This window comes from Salminus brasiliensis, chromosome 24 (assembly GCF_030463535.1).
Source record: "Salminus brasiliensis chromosome 24, fSalBra1.hap2, whole genome shotgun sequence".
Taxonomy (NCBI): Eukaryota; Metazoa; Chordata; class Actinopteri; order Characiformes; family Bryconidae; genus Salminus; species Salminus brasiliensis.
This window is the reverse complement of record NC_132901.1, coordinates 283,458-297,193: the sequence shown is the minus strand read 5'-3', so window position 1 is coordinate 297,193 and position 13,736 is coordinate 283,458. Positions and strand designations below refer to the sequence as shown.

The 13,736-nt window shown below is 37.2% G+C and overlaps 2 protein-coding genes across 2 annotated transcripts; one reads left to right on the top strand and one right to left on the bottom strand.

Annotated features, from left to right (window-relative positions):
• Positions 1-3,039: 3,039 nt before the first annotated feature.
• LOC140546957 (uncharacterized) lies at positions 3,040-4,452 on the bottom strand. Its single transcript, XM_072670434.1, has 2 exons — positions 4,407-4,452; positions 3,040-4,199 (listed from the first exon to the last, which is right to left on the bottom strand). Exon 2 carries the CDS (start codon positions 4,173-4,175, stop codon positions 3,282-3,284), a length of 894 nt encoding a protein of 297 aa, XP_072526535.1. The 5' UTR covers positions 4,176-4,199; positions 4,407-4,452; the 3' UTR covers positions 3,040-3,281.
• A 3,176-nt stretch (positions 4,453-7,628) lies between these two features.
• LOC140546468 (intelectin-like) lies at positions 7,629-13,637 on the top strand. The gene is made up of 8 exons (XM_072669747.1): positions 7,629-7,839; positions 9,260-9,323; positions 9,456-9,518; positions 9,862-10,109; positions 10,277-10,435; positions 12,510-12,630; positions 13,056-13,159; positions 13,278-13,637. Exons 2-8 carry the CDS (start codon positions 9,260-9,262, stop codon positions 13,428-13,430), a joined length of 912 nt encoding a protein of 303 aa, XP_072525848.1. The 5' UTR covers positions 7,629-7,839; the 3' UTR covers positions 13,431-13,637.
• The last annotated feature ends 99 nt before the right edge of the window (positions 13,638-13,736 follow it).

The following is a 13,736-nucleotide window of genomic DNA, read 5'->3' as shown; positions in this document are numbered from 1 at the left end:
TTGGGATGAGTTGGGGAAGTTGGGGTGACAATTAATAAGCAGATGTCCGAATACTTTTGTCTATATAGTGTGCATTCATGGATAAAAATAGTGCTAAAATTTCAAAAGATTTCAATAGTATTGTTTTTGCAATAAACTGAACACAGAACATCAACCACTGCAAACTGTTCATAATATAAGATATAAAAATATCAGAGGTATTCAGCGCTACGTTTTCATAAGCCACCAATTCAACTATTGGTTTAGCGTAAACGTTAAAAGTTAATGCAGATGTTTGTATGCACTACTAAGAACACCTACCTTATGTAGAGCTGTCGTGATGTTGAGCAGTCCAGCAAAGTTCAATAAATAAATAAGGCAAAAAGTGTAAATTCATGCTTGGCAGTTGGAGCAGGTCATTTGCACAGATGTTACAGGGGACAGGAAGTGTCTTGTCATTGCTCTGATCTCTGAGTTTCGCAGTCCACATCACAGAGGCAGGACAGTCATGGTTGAATAATTACGATGGTATGTTTGATATAAAGGTTCTTTGCCAATTCAAACAGTTCTTTTATGTCACTGATCAAAGACAGCAAAAAAAAAAACAGACAAACATCTAAAGAACTGCAGGCCTCACTTTCCTCAGGTCAGTGTTCACAATTCCACAACAAGAAAGACACTGGGCGAAAATGGCATCCATACGAGGGTTGCAAGCGCGAATTCCTGCTGACCAAAAAGCACACAAAGGCCCGTCTTGCGTCTGCTTTAAAACATATAGATGACCTCAGACCCCCTTTTAGTCTGTGGAACGAAAGTTCTCCATATCGACGTAAAGACCAGAGCCGTGACAGACCACCCCCTTACAGTTTGGGACGCATGTGACTAAAAAGTTGAACTTTAACAGTGTGGAATACAGTGTGTGAGTGGAGAGCAGAGTTCTGTTAGTGTGAGGAGTGGGAGTCTCATATGGACTGAGTGGAAACAGGAGAACTCTTCAAGTAGGTCGACCTCGGAACCATCGACTCCACTATTAACTTTTACTGCGGAACATGGAATACCATTATTACCTATCAATTTCTTATTTTTTTTTAATTTATTTATCACAAGAACAGAGTACAGGCATTTAGGCTTGCTTTAAGGTCATAGGTCCTGGGTTAAAAGACATAAACAGTCACATTCTAACTCTAAAATTCTTTATATTATCGTTAACAATTGTTAAAGCACATTAAATTCTAAAATAACAAATAATCCGGGAGCCCCAAGATAACTTTTGTGTGCTATAACAGTTTACATTTCACATTCACTTAACAAATTAGCATCAACTGAGTGACAGCCTACGACAAACCTAGACATATTTTGCTTTTAAAAGAAGAAAATGCAGAACAGCATTAAGAGATGGCTACCACCATTAACTAACAAAAATAAGCTAACAATAAATTCACTTACCAACTTCTAAGTCAGCTAGCTTATCAAACGCCAAGAAAGCTAGCTAGTGCTATCTAACTTTAGCCACAGAATGAGTTCAAACTCATCAAATCTTCACATTGTCTTGTGAAAGCCTTTCACAGGTGTATGACATCTGACATCATTTTACCTCAGTTTTACATCAGTTTACTCCATTTGTACCATAGTTTTACATCAGTTTACTCCATTTTACCTCAGTTGTGCTTCACTTCACTCCATTTTTACCTCAGTTTTACATCAGTGTACTCCATTTTACCTCAGTTTTACCTTAGTTTTACATCTGTTAACCCTATTTTACCTCAGTTTTTCATCAGTTTACTCCATTTTTACCTCAGTTTTACATCAGTTTATTCCATTTTACCTAACTTTAGCCACAGAATGAGTTCAAACTCATCAAATCTTCACATTGTCTTGTGAAGAGCCTTTCTCAGGTGTTTGTCTCATTTTACATCATTTTACCTGATTTGACATCAGTTTACTCCATTTTACCTCCGTTGTACCTCAGTTTACTCCATTTTTACCTCAGTTGTACCTCAGTTTACTCAATTTTTACCTCAGACTTACATCAGTTTACTCCATTTTTACCTCAGTTGTACCTCAGTTTACTCAATTTTTACCTCAGACTTACATCAGTTTACTCCATTTTTACCTGTTTTACCTCAGTTTCCCTTAGTATTACATCTGTTTATCCCATTCTACCTCAGTTTTACATCACTTTGAGTTGTGCCTCAGTTTTACATCAGTTTACCCCCATTTTACCTTAGTGTACCTCAATTTTATCGTTAATCCATTTTTTTTCTTAGAGATCCATTAAACACAAAACACTGTGTTTTTAGTTTTAAAAAATGCCATGCGCTTATCAAATCAAGAGTACTAAAAAGAGTTTATTGTGCTTTTTAAGTTACTGTCTCTACTGTCCAGGGAAGAAGGCTTTCTACTATGTTTTGGAGGGGCATGGATTTGATTGCATTCAGAGTGTTACTGAAGTCAGAATGTACTTTTCTACAGGGAATATCAGCAATGGGTGCAACTTGAAGTAATTAAATGCATTTAATAGAAGGGATGTTCACAAATATTTGGAATATGTATTAGCAGCAGTAGTGTGGGGCAGTGGTGGCTCAGCGGTTAGAGCGCCGGGTTATCGATAACAGGGTTGTGGGTTCGATTCCCGGGCTCGGCAAGCTGCCACTGTTGGGCCCTTGAGCAAGGCCCTTTACCCTCTCTGCTCCCCGGGCGCTGGAGTTGGCTGCCCACCGCTCTGGGTGTGTGTGTACTCACTGCCCCTATCACATGTGTGTGTGTGAGTGTGTGTTCACTACCAGATGGGTTAAATGTGGAGGACACATTTCGCTGTACAGTCCACACTGTACAGTGACAAATACGTGCACCTTTACCTTTTACTTTTTTAGTATTGATAGATGGTAGAAAAACTGTATTGTAATTGGCAATTGGCAATCTTAATAAAGGTTACAAGAAGCTAATAGTTGTGCAGTAAACTTGATATCTGATTTGGATTTAAACTGAGTAAAAATTGAAAGCAAATGAGCTCACATACATTTTTCAACAAAGAGACTCAAAAGACAATCGTTTTCTGCTGTCAAATCTGGCTTTATTTTAGAGGAGCTGGATCAAACACAGTTAGAATTACAGCTATTAGAGTATAACAGAATCAGATTTTAGTAGACATTGAGAATTATGAACAAATTCCATTATTACTGATTGCACTGATAGAGTATTATTCATTTTCTATATGTAGGTGATGTATATATATATATATATATATACATCACCTACAGAAATCAAACTGTGGCCAATAACCTGAATCTTCGACGATGCTGTTATGCAGCATAGTATGCAATGTTGATCGGATGTTTCCCAATGTTGCCCTCATTTAGATCCTTGTCAATGACTTCCACACCAGCCTTCTCGTATTCTATCATTGCTTTAGGGTTGACCAGCAGATTAATGCCTTGGATCTTCTGACACCCATCTTTTAGGCTCCACACATAAACGTCAGCCCCACCGCTTCCTTTGTTAAGGTTTGTAATGACCTTAGTGTAGCCTTTCTGCTGCAGGTTAAACTCACTCTGAGGGTTTAAGGAAACATCCAGATTACTCAGGGCTTTGCTCTTGTCTTTTGAGCGGCGGTACCAGAGGAAGATGGGATTTCCCTTGGCATACCGGTTGGTGCTTTCATCCACACAAGTGTACCCTTGCTCGTAAAGTGATTTGTCGCGGCTGCTGTTGTCGGTCGCGGTGATCTCATAGATGTAGGTTGGCTCCTTCCGCTTTACCCACAGGTAGACCCAGTCTCCCCCAGCACCGCGGTTCAGGTCGCAACCTAGCTGCTCATAGCCATCCTTCAAGAGCTCTGGTTCCTCATTCACGTTGAGGGTCACCTTCATGTCCACAATGGGAATGTCATCTTCTTTCTCACCACACAGGTACCAAAGAAAGATGTGATCTCCAGAGGTCCCAGCATTCAGATCCCTTGATATCTGTTCAAACCCAGCACTGATCAAACCAGACTTCATATCAGACGTAAATGAGAACTGGATCCTGGTGATTGGCTTCATACCACACTCCTTCTTGTACCAAAGACACACTTTTGGTCCTGAAGTCTTGGAGTTCAGGTTAGCGTTGATGACATTGAAACCTTGAGCTCTCAGAATATCTCCTTCATCAGAGGAGGTGGACACACCAAGGTTTGTGATGGGTTGATCGTCAGCCATTTCAGGTTTGAGTGGAGCCGTTGACTGAAATGTGAAATATGAGAACACAGAATATAAACATTATTTCCAAAACATCAGCTTTTATGAAGCTAATTCATGAAGATGAAGAAATCAGAGCTGGTTAGTTTCCCTACAATGAACCTCAGCTTCACACCAAACCCTACTCAGAACAGCCAACACTGAATCTCCAACACCGAAATTTACAGAGGATTGAGAAAAATAAAATTCTACCTTCAAAGCAGGTGTTGTCCTCAGACACACGACTGGTGTATATGAACGCTCCGGTTGGAAGAATTACGTGAACCACCCTAAACTCCAGCATTATATATAACCCACTGAGGGTGTGTCTGGGACTTTCCAGTCATACCCACTTTGTTGACCAATTGGCTGCTGATCATTTGAAACACTCCATTGTTGGAGATGAAGATAAACTGTACACTGGTTTTGTGAAGTGATCAACTCTTTATCTTCTAACTTTGGTCAAATCCTTTCACACCATCACCCTAAAAAATGAAAATCTTGTTTCTTCGGAAACCAGAAGTGGTTCTTCTATGGATTCACTCAAAGAACTATTTGCACTTCATTTTTAAGAGTGAAGACCATCCTGCAAGTGGGTCCTGAGGTGGGACCTCCAAATGCATTAATAAGCCTTAGGTGCCCATAACCCTGTTCCCTGCTTCAACACCTTTATCATTTTTAGGAACTGACTGTTCACTCGCTGCCTAATATATTCATCCCTAAGAAATACTAATGAATATTTCATTACTCACAGTGCCTTTACTGCATTAGTCCACTATTACCAAAACAGTTAAACCCACTGAAAGGCCCTCTGAAGGGTAAACAGGGACAACAGCAGTGCCCCAACAGTGAGAGCAGAAATCTGCTGATTTATGGGACAATGAACCACTGGGAGATATGGCAGGAAATAGCATGATCTGAAAAGAACTTTAAAAAGTTGCTGATTCAGTTTTGCTTCCAGCTGAGCCACTAGGGCACAGTATCTCTTTGGTCAGGGCTTTGAGCACGGCTGGCCATGTCCTTACAGAGAGGAGAATACAAGCATAAAAATATAAACATATAATTTTACATGGAAGATATATACGTCTATTATTTTATATAGAAGATATATAAGTAAATTATTTTATGGGAAGGTAAATAATGAACATACTGCAATGCCTTATTTTGACAAAGTAAAAATATGTAGAATAAAAATGTGATATAATGTTATTTTAATTTACATCAAAATATCAAGCAAATATATAATTATCTAGAGGTTCTAAGTAAAGACAAAATAGCCCACTATATTTAGAAACATAAATTGTATTAAATAAATCATTTTAAAAATAGTTTAATCTGTTGGAAATGGGAATAAGCCAGAAAATAAGCCAGTATTTTATGATACTTAATTCTAATTGTGAAAGCCACATTTTAGAGAAAACATTTCTTGTAATACACTGTAAAAAGTGATTTGTTCATTTAACAAGAAAATAATTTACTTAAAGTGGTAATTTTGTATTCTAAATTGCTGTAACTACTTTGCTGTTCTGTACTGTACTTAGCTGTACTGTATTTGTTATAAATACATAATTTAATGAATCCAGGGTTGCTTCTAAAAGCAGCCAAGTGGGGTATTATTAGCAGGGGACGTTAAGCCATGTTTTCCTGAATAGGGCACATTGAATTCATTACTTTCTTTAGTTTGTGTGCAGTACTATAAACTATAGTTTAATAAAACTGCTCTTTGTGATTTAGTTAAAAGGCAAAGAACTTATTTTGTAAACTGAAGACTGAGGTTCTAAGAGAAAATAACGGAACAGAAAGTTGCTGAGATTAAACATTATAAGTCTGACATGCTTTTTTGCTTCGGCTTTGTGGAAATAGACTTTTATTAAAAGTAAGCTAGAATTTAAGACATTAAATTAAATGTCAGTTGAGCAGGTGAAGCAAATAAAACCAAAACCAAATAAAAACAAATTATTTTCAGGTGATAAATCATATTTGTGAAAACAAATAGTCTGAATATTGAAAATAACTCATTCCAATATACAATGTTGAAAATGCTAGGTAACTATTTTGAGATCCTAATAAGCTTAAACCTTTGTCTGAAACAGTAAAGAGTGTTTTGAGATATTAAATTAAACAGATGATTAAGTGATTAATAAGCTATATAATGAAATAAGCCTATATTTTGAGATACTAAATTAAATTGAGGTTTTTAGAAAACATATTTTTGTGCTATTGCTATAGTTAGTTTTACTCATTAAATTACAATTTTAAGAAACATTATTTTGACAAAATAAGACATTAACAATAATATATTTAGACATTGCTAGCAGAAATGGAGAAGTGAGTGAGTGAATGTGTCTACTAATGTAGATGTTCTACCAAACAAACAGAACAGAAAGTGCAGCACAGACTGGTCTAACTGCTGAGCATTGCACTAATGCACCTAAACCCAACTACAGGCACAGCACACTGCCACACTGCATGTGAAAGAAAGAGGACAGACCCATGAAACCCTTATCTGTAACTCATGATCTTCACGTGATCACTAAACTTACACAACTGAAGAAACAGCTTTAACCACCACCACCCCTCCCACCCCCTCACACATTTATTACACATTTAAATATATAGAATTAGAATCAGGTGCAGAACATCAGACTAACATTTCCCAGAGAAAATCATCCTAAGGACAACGACAATGTGCTCTGGATAGACAAATCTTGAGATCTTGCCCTGATTTTAATTCATTTTTATATTATTTTTTCACAGTGTTTCCTTGCACACCTCCTATGAAGATCTAACATATGGCTTCCTGTAGCTGCCCAGGTCATCAGATTCAACCCCCTGACTCTGACCTACAAAGCCAAGACTGGCTCGACCCGCCATCCTTTAGGATCCACGGAAGACGAGCGTCCAGACTTTTTACTGTCCTGCACCGAAGTGGTGGAACGAACTTCCTCTGGGTGTCCGAACAGCAGAGTCCAACGCTCGCTGTCCTCAAACCCAGACTGAAGCCCCTCCTCTTCTGAGAGGACTCAGGCGAAGAGAAGAGTACTATGGTCTCCATACTGACTTGTGTTTAGTAGAGTCTAAGATTAGAGGAGCTTTGAATTTTAGTCTATTTAAACTAGCTGAGGTTTTTCTTGGGTAAATAGCAAAGCACTCTGGAGAAGAGCTTCTGCTAAATGCCTTAAATGTAAATGTAAATGTATGTGGTATCTTTCTGAAGAGACAATAAAGTTTCTATGAATTACATTTTATAAAGACTATTTTAGACTGTTTACTAATGCATCGAATGTTCTCTTTTATAATAAGAGTTATAAGTTGCTTCTACATGTGTGAAACATGGATCCTAGTATGCAAAATAATATTGTTTACTTATGTATTTCTTTGTCTGATTGTCATGACTACCAAAACGCAAAACTATACAACACACTGTAATGGACATTGTAATCAGGATGTTGCAGTGCTGTTCAGGTTTTGACTTGTGTGATATTTCTGGAGGTCATTCCTCAGATGGTTTCTGCTGAAATACTGACCACCCACTGCGCTGACCACAGCAAAAACCTCTCCACTGTCTTTAAAAACCGACAGACTTTGTTATCTGATAAAAACTGGAAACGCTACGTTAATTTACAGCATACAGGAGAACTTCAGGGTGAGTGCTTTTCTATTGACGGTTCTATGTAGAATTGAAAATGAGGTTCTTTAACTTTCAACAATACTGGAATTCTTTGGTGCTATTGGAGAAAAGGTCTTTAAAACTACACCCAAAAGGATTTCCATGGCAGAGAAGAACCATTTAACGAGAAACACTGAAACATTGTTATCATGATTCTACAGAAAAAAAATACTATTTATTTTTCCTTGTATTTACCAAGGAACCCTTGAAAAAACCCTTTCTTAAAAGTTAAGAAGAAGTCGACTGGCCTCATTTTCTAGTCATTACATTTCTTTATTTAGGCTGGTTCTAGGGGTGGGGTGGCCCAAGGGTGGCAGAGGGATGTCTATAGGTGGCCACAACATGTTATTGTGCACATACAGCTGATTTTTAAATATGCATTGATAGGCTAAAACATCAATTAATAGGCTACAAATATACACATATTTTATCTCCTTTTTTGTCTCCTTTTTTGCAAAACCTTTACAGTCAATTAAGTTTATATATATATATATTTCATATTGTTACTTTTTTATCTCCTAACTCTTTATTTACTCCTTTAAGCCTTTATTTATTTTATTTGGTTTATTCATTTCTTTCTGTTATTAATTTATTGTATTGTTTCTCTGACTAATTAATTAAATGCTAATTACTTTAATGTACTTAATTAAAACTTAATTTACTTAATTTATACTTTCTTAATCTTCTATTATCTTGATGGTTTTCTTCTTGATGATTTTTAATATGTCTGTGAGTTCATAATTTTACTTTAAGCTGAATATATGATCACCAAATCAAGCAATCAATTAACAAATCAATCAATTAAACTTTATTTTCACATTGGGGGTGACCCTCATTTTAGATATCATAGAGACTGAAAGAAGGATGTCAAAGGAGGAACTCCTTAATCGCTGTTTGGCTGCACGCATCATTGTAACCATTGTGTGTGTTCAGGCTTAAATACAGAGGACTAATTCCTATAATCAGCACAAATGGTGATTGAGTAGTTCTTCCTTCCTTCTTTCAGCCCCATATTATTGTTAATGCTCTGCTGCAGTGCAAGAGGGTCACCTCAAGTGTTCTTCTGAGTGGAAAAAAAAACATAATTGATTGATTGACTGATTTTATAATTGCAATCAATTAGAGTTTTACACCCCCCCCCCCTTTACAAGTAGTATTACTATCCACCAAATCTGTCCACCAATAAATGACCAACTTAACTTAATAAACCTTTTAATCTGATACACTGATAAAGTATATAACCTCAGCGTTGTGTATATAGAGTATATAGTATATAGAGCCTATATTTATAGAGAATATAGAGTATAGAGTTTACAGAGTATAGAAAATATATAGATTCTGGAGTATATAGAGTATAGAGTATATAAAGTATATATGTTGAATGCTTTTCTAACAGATGATGAACTGGATTCTTTGGCTGGGGATTTTGTCCTGCATGGAACTCTCTCAGTCTGATAGAGGTAGGATGACACTCCTGTTACTGATTTATTGATTGGTTTTATGTCAGTCTTCAGTGATCTTTATACTGATTTTCAGTTCTAAACCAGCACTTACTAATACGTTTATAATATTTAATGTTTCCCTTCATGCAGACATGGGTTTTTTCAGCCCCCGGAGCTGCAAAGAACTTATGGAAAAGTATAAAACCAATAAAGGTGAGCTCCGAAATGTTTACATTTATATTTGGTATTTTATGAGATGGACACTATACCACCAATTTCTATCAGGTCACATTCACATCAGATCAGTGATGGAGCAGCATCTGAAGGTTATGGGTAAGGCTGGGTTAGGTTGTGGGCTGAGGTTAAGGTTAGGATTAGGTTGTGGGTTAAAATATGTTTCACCTATTGGCCTAATATTATAAACATAATTATAATCTGTATAATAACACAACTTGAATAGGAGCTCTTTACTGTACACATATTCTTTTGTACATATTCTTTTATAAATTTAATCCAATCAACATGTTCAATCAAGAAAACACATTTTTTTTTCCAGATGGCCTGTACTATCTGACAACTGAGACTGGGGTGGTCTACCAGACCTTCTGTGATATGACCACTGCTGGAGGTGGCTGGACGCTGGTGGCCAGTGTGCATGAGAACAACATGTATGGGAAATGCACTGTAGGTGATCGCTGGTCTAGCCAGCAAGGTGATAACCCTAACTTACCTGAAGGAGAAGGAAACTGGGCTAACATGGCTACATTTGGAAATGCAGAAGGTGCTACCAGTGACGACTACAAGGTACAGGGAGATGCACTACTTGTTTTCTCCAAAAGACATATGCAGTGGGTGTACACTGGGAGGGGAGTGCTGGTTGTTTTAGCATTCTTTGGACAAGATTGAATAAGGATGTTACTTGGAACTGTTGCCTCACCATGACCACAGTCCATCCCTCTTACTTCTCACAGAATCCGGGGTATTACGACATTGAGGCTCAGGACATGTCTGTGTGGCATGTTCCCAATAACGCCCAGCTGCAAAAATGGACCTCTGCTTCCATCTTACGCTACCACACTGAGAATCGCTTCCTCAGCTCCCATGGAGGAAACCTTTATAACTTATTCAAGGTAAACAATATAATGATTTTAATTAAAAGAGCTGAAGCTGTACTATAGTGAAAGTATGGTACTGTATCCCAATCTAACTCAATTAAAGAGCTGAAACTGTACTATAGTGAAAGTATGGTACTGTATCTCAATCTAACTCAATTAAAGAGCTGAAACTATACTATAGTGAAAGTATGGTACTGTATCCCACTTTAACTCAAATAAAAGAGCTGAAACTGTACTATAGTGAAAGTATGGTACTGTATGCCTATCTAACTCAATTAAAGAGCTGAAACTGTACTATAGTGAAAGTATGGTACTGTATCCCAATCTAACTCAATTAAAGAGCTGAAACTGTACTATAGTGAAAGTATGGTACTGTACCCCAATCTAACTCAATTAAAGAGCTGAAACTGTACTATAGTGAAAGTATGGTACTGTATCCCACTCTAACTGAAATAAAGAGCTGAAACTGTACTATAGTGAAAGTATGGTACTGTATCCCACTCTAACTCAAATAAAGACATGAAACTGTACTATAGTGAAAGTATGGTACTGTATCCCACTTTAACTCAAATAAAAGAGCTGAAACTGTACTATAGTGAAAGTATGGTACTGTATCCCACTTTAACTCAAATAAAAGAGCTGAAACTGTACTATAGTGAAAGTATGGTACTGTATCCCAATCTAACTCAAAGAGCTGAAACTGTACTATAGTGAAAGTATGGTACTGTACCCCAATCTAACTCAATTAAAGGGCTGAAACTGTACTATAGTGAAAGAATGGTACTGTATCCCAATCTAACTCAATTAAAGAGCCGAAACTGTACTATATTGAAAGTATGGTACTGTACCCCAATCTAACTCAATTAAAGAGCTGAAACTGTACTATAGTGAAAGTATGGTACTGTATTCCAATCTAACTCAATTAAAGAGCTGAAACTGTACTATAGTGAAAGTATGGTACTGTATCCCAATCTAACTCAATTAAAGAGCTGAAACTGTACTATAGTGAAAGTATGGTACCGTATCCCAATCTAACTCAATTAAAGAGCTGAAACTGTACTATAGTGAAAGAATGGTATTGTATCCCACTCTAACTCAATTAAAGAGCTGAAACTGTACTATAGTGAAAGTATGGTACTGTATCTCAATCTAACTCAAATAGCTGAAACTGTACTATAGTGAAGGAATGGTACTGTATCCCAATCTAACTCAATTAAAAGAGCTGAAACTGTACTATAGTGAAAGTATGGTACTGTATCTCAATCTAACCCAATTAAAAGAGCTGAAACTGTACTGTAGTGAAAGTATGGTACTGTATCTCAATCTAACTCAGTTAAAGAGCTGAAACTGTACTGTAGTGAAAGTATGGTACTGTATCTCAATCTAACTCAATTAAAGAGCTGAAACTGTACTATAGTGACAGTGTGGTACTGTATCCCAATCTAACTCAATTAAAGAGCTGAAACTGTACTATAGTGAAAGTATGGTACTGTATCTCAATCTAACCCAATTAAAAGAGCTGAAACTGTACTGTAGTGAAAGTATGGTACTGTATCTCAATCTAACTCAGTTAAAGAGCTGAAACTGTACTATAGTGAAAGTATGGTACTGTATTCCAATCTAACTCAATTAAAGAGCTGAAACTGTACTATAGTGACAGTGTGGTACTGTATCCCAATCTAACTCAATTAAAGAGCTGAAACTGTACTATAGTGAAAGTATGGTACTGTATCCCAATCTAACTCAATTAAAGAGCTGAAACTGTACTATAGTGAAAGTATGGTACTGTATCTCAATCTAACTCAGTTAAAGAGCTGAAACTGTACTATAGTGAAAGTATGGTACTGTATCTCAATCTAACTCAGTTAAAGAGCTGAAACTGTACTATAGTGAAAGTATGGTACTGTATCTCAATCTAACTCAGTTAAAGAGCTGAAACTGTACTGTAGTGAAAGTATGGTACTGTATCTCAATCTAACACAATTAAAGAGCTGCAACTGTACTATAGTGACAGTGTGGTACTGCATCCCACTTGATGCTCTTCACAATGAATTTCAAGCTCGTTTATTCTTTATCATCTTCCCATTAGAAATTTCCAGTAAGGCATGGAATTGGAGTTTGCCGTACTAATAACGGACCGACTGCTCCAGTGGTGTACGATTTGGGAAATGAAGCCTCTACAAAGAACCTTTATGGTCCCCACCCAAGAGGTATGTCATCTTTGACTGCTAGGAATTTAATTCTGGAATTTTAAAGGAACCGTTTAGTGAAAAATTGAATTGGCATGATTGATCACTGAGCCCAGATTCAGCCAATCAGCCAAGGCATGACATGGGCCTCATTAGTTTGGTAAACGTTTTGCTAATATGTTTATGCATTGGAGTGTGTTTACAGAGACAACAGTTGCTGATCATCAGTTCAGTGTCTTTAGCAATGTTAGCTTAGCATCTCCTATTGTATACCAAAGAAGCACAACTGATTCTGGGGTCAGTGATCAATTAAGGCATCTTGAACTCAACAGATCTAAAGTAGCAACTGTAAATCTGGATGTTTTCCTCCAGCACTCTTTCTGAACTTGGTCAGATCACCTCAAAATGACTTCATACTCACTGTTATTTGTCTTTAATCCTTTCAGGAGAGTCTGAGGCCGGCTTCATCGCTTTCAGAGTGTTTAACCATGAGAGGGCAGCCATGGCCATCTGCTCTGGACTCAGACCGACGGGCTGCAACACGGAGCACGTGAGTTATCAGGCTCATGTATTTGAGTTCATGCAGTCATGTATTCCTCACTCTGCTTCATACTCACTGTTCAGAGGTGGACAGTCAGTTTGGGAATATCTGTCCTAATGTGTTGCAGTACTGTATCGGAGGAGGAGGCCATTTCCCAGAAGCTGCACCTAGACAGTGTGGAGATTTCCCATCTTTTGACTGGGACGGTTACGGGACACATGCCGGGTGGAGTGCCTCCAAAGAGATCACTGAAGCTGCTGTGCTCCTGTTCTACCGCTGAGATCCAGATCACACCCTCAGCTTTCTCTCTCTCTCTCTTTCTCTATCGTTTATTTTACAGAACATACAGGAAGAGTCATTTCTTTGTGACTGAAACTCTTACTTATATGTTTTTTTCTTTTTCTTTCTCATAACACCTTTTCTTGTTATGATTTCATCTATATTGGATCATGTATAAGCCAATATATAAGCATGTTAAAAAGAAAAATCTGTCTTGATTTTTGTATTTATGTATTGAGACACTTCAGCATTAATACCTCACACATCTGGACACACAAAAAAACCTGAAAAACTTATTTATATAAAA